Raw genomic sequence first — 2416 nt, 5'->3', positions numbered from 1 at the left:
GGAGAGGGGAGGGCTGGCCGAGGGCTCGCTCAGCCACAGGCCCGGCTGCCCGCCCTCGCCCGTGGGGCCTGGATGGCTCCGGCCGGGTGGGGGCCTGGAGCTGGCTGGCGCCGCGCAGGGGGAGGCACTTACAATGTTCATGATGGCCAGCACGTACTGCTCCACGTCGCGCCGCCCGTGGTAGGCCACCATCATCTTGTCGGCCACCACCAGGGTCTCCACATAGCGCTCCCGGCTGACCGAGCGCTTCAGGCCCGGCGGGCTGCGCTCCGACGCGTTGCCCAGGGGCCTGGCAGGCGGTGGCTTCAGGGTGCGCTGCCACCAGGGCCGCCCCTTCCAGGGCTTCTCGTCTGGCGGACAGCGCCTCGTCACCCGCTGCCCTGCGCCGCGTCCCGCCCTGTCCGGCGGCCACCTGGCCGCAGCCGCGCCCGGCGCGCCCTCTGCTGCTGGGGACCGGCCGTGCGGCAGGCGGCTCTGGGCACCACGGACGTCGGCTGCTGCCAGCCACCGCCCCCCGCCCCGGGCAGCCTGACGCCGGCTCCCAACACCCCAACGCTCAGCAGTGTGTCCCGTCTGCCTTCCTGCCCGCAGGGCGCGGGGGTGACTTCCTGGCCGCGCCTGCCCTCTGGCCCCACTGCCCGGCCTTTGTGTCTCTGCAAGGGGCCAGCGGTGAGTCCGCCCCCGCCCCAGGGCACACGGCCACTGCTCCGTGCTCCCGCTGGGCAGCCGGGCCACGTGCCCCAAGCCCCTCCTCTCCCGCCCACGGGCTGGCTGACCCTGAGGTGGGGCAGCCCTGACCTCCTCGGTGTGGGCGGGCGCTTCGTGCACCCCACATGTCCCCTGCCCGACTGCACACGTATCTCCTACGCTCACCCACTGCTCAAAGATCTGCCCGGAAGGTCCCGGGGGGAGGAGGGCTCACTGGGACCTGCCTGGCCGGCCACTGCCCATCCCATGCGCCACTGAGCTGCCGTGGCCAGGGCGGGCAGTCCTGCTGCCCGACTACTGCCGTCCTCTGGCTGAGGGCCCGCGCAGCACTCAGGCGTACCTCTCACGCCGCAGGCCGAGTCCAGGTGGGGGTGGCGCAGGGAGGAGCGCTTGTACACCACGTGGGGGCCGCTGTCCTCTGGGCCCCGGGCTCCCCTGGGCCCGCTCTGCAGGGGCTCGATCAGGTACTCTTCCTCATCGGCCACAATGAGGCCATGCTGGGGGTGGGAAGGGTGCTCTGCTTGGACCAGGCCCGGCCCCTGGACGCCACCCCTCCACCCTCTGGACCGCCGCTGCGCCGCCAGCGTCTCACGGCGGGAGTTCGGCTCACTGACCTCAGCCTGAGCTAAGGCAGGACGCTTCCTCTCGGGCCCGCTCAGGCAGCACCCCGAGGACCCATGAGCTCGCCGACCTGCGACGAGGCCCGCGGCGCAAGGCCTCCCACTCACCAGGCCCCCGCAGGCGCTGACGGCCACGCGGGAGCTGCCGGCCTGGCCCTGCAGGTGGCCGGCGTAGAGGCAGTGGGGCCGGGCGGCCCTCTGCCAGGCCAGGCCCTCCCGGGTCCAGTACTCCACGGAGACGTGCCCTGCCAGGAGGCGGGGGCTGCGCGTGAGGTTCAGCAGGAAGTGGGTGCTGGGCGCCGCCACCTTGTAGAAGAGGCGGGGCTCCGCGCCGGATCCTGCACCCCGCCGCTGCCTGCGCGTGTCGGGGGGCGCGAAGGCCAGCAGGGCCCCGTTGTGGTCCACTCGGGTGGGGAAGGCGACCTCATAGCTCTCCAGACTGGCCAGGAACTCCTCTGTGGGCGGCAGGGGTGTGCTGGGCCCGGGCGCCGCCGGGACCCCGCTGCCCCCCAGCGCCCTGCGCCCCAGCCGGCCCAGCGAGCGCCCTGACGTGGGGCCAGCGGCTTCCTCGCGCCTCGCCCCCTCCCCGCGCTGCCCCGAACGGGCCTACCTTGAGAGCGGAAGGCGTGCGTGGCCTCGAACCCAAGGCCCAGCCCCAGGGTGAGGGCCCAGCGGAGGATCTGGCAGGCGGGAGCCATAGAGGCCACGTGTCCACATGTCTCTCCCGGCCCCGGCTGCCGGCAGCCCCCGCAGCGCCGCCTGCCTGTTCACAGCCTGGGCAGCGTCACCAGGCTCCTGCGAGAGGGGCGGGTCAGGGGGGCCCGGCTGCTGCCCGACAGCCACTCCGGGCCCCGCCAGGCCCTGGCCGCGACGCCCCATGCCTCTCCTCACGCACGGGCCCCGCCCCCCGCCACTCTTGGGGACCTCCTTTGCGACTCCCTGGCTAGGGCCCGGTGCGTTCTCTGCGCCGCCCTTCACTTGGGCCGTGACCGGGAGGCCGTGTCCGCGTGGCCCCCGCACGCGTGAGACCGCACGTGGACATCACAGAGTGGCCTGAGATCACGAGGCAAGAACGTGGCGCCAGGCCC

The 2416-nt window shown here is 74.0% G+C and overlaps 1 protein-coding gene across 1 annotated transcript in view; it reads right to left on the bottom strand.

Annotated features, from left to right (window-relative positions):
• Positions 1-2150, bottom strand: part of ADAMTS10 (ADAM metallopeptidase with thrombospondin type 1 motif, 10) — a 10576-nt gene extending 8426 nt beyond the window's left edge. Inside the window, exons 1-4 of the mRNA XM_004688955.2 lie at positions 1939-2150; positions 1437-1783; positions 1049-1205; positions 133-350 (exon numbers count right to left, since the gene is read on the bottom strand). Coding sequence (XP_004689012.1) covers positions 133-350; positions 1049-1205; positions 1437-1783; positions 1939-2026 — 810 coding nt within the window. The 5' untranslated portion in view covers positions 2027-2150. The remainder of the gene's footprint in view (positions 1-132; positions 351-1048; positions 1206-1436; positions 1784-1938) is intronic.
• Between the last annotated feature and the right edge of the window lie 266 nt (positions 2151-2416).

This window comes from Condylura cristata, unplaced genomic scaffold (assembly GCF_000260355.1).
Source record: "Condylura cristata isolate star-nosed mole 26May11 unplaced genomic scaffold, ConCri1.0 scaffold00025, whole genome shotgun sequence".
NCBI classification, from domain to species: Eukaryota; Metazoa; Chordata; class Mammalia; order Eulipotyphla; family Talpidae; genus Condylura; species Condylura cristata.
The sequence above is the reverse complement of the archived record's forward strand: the minus strand, read 5'-3'. Positions and strand labels throughout refer to the sequence as shown.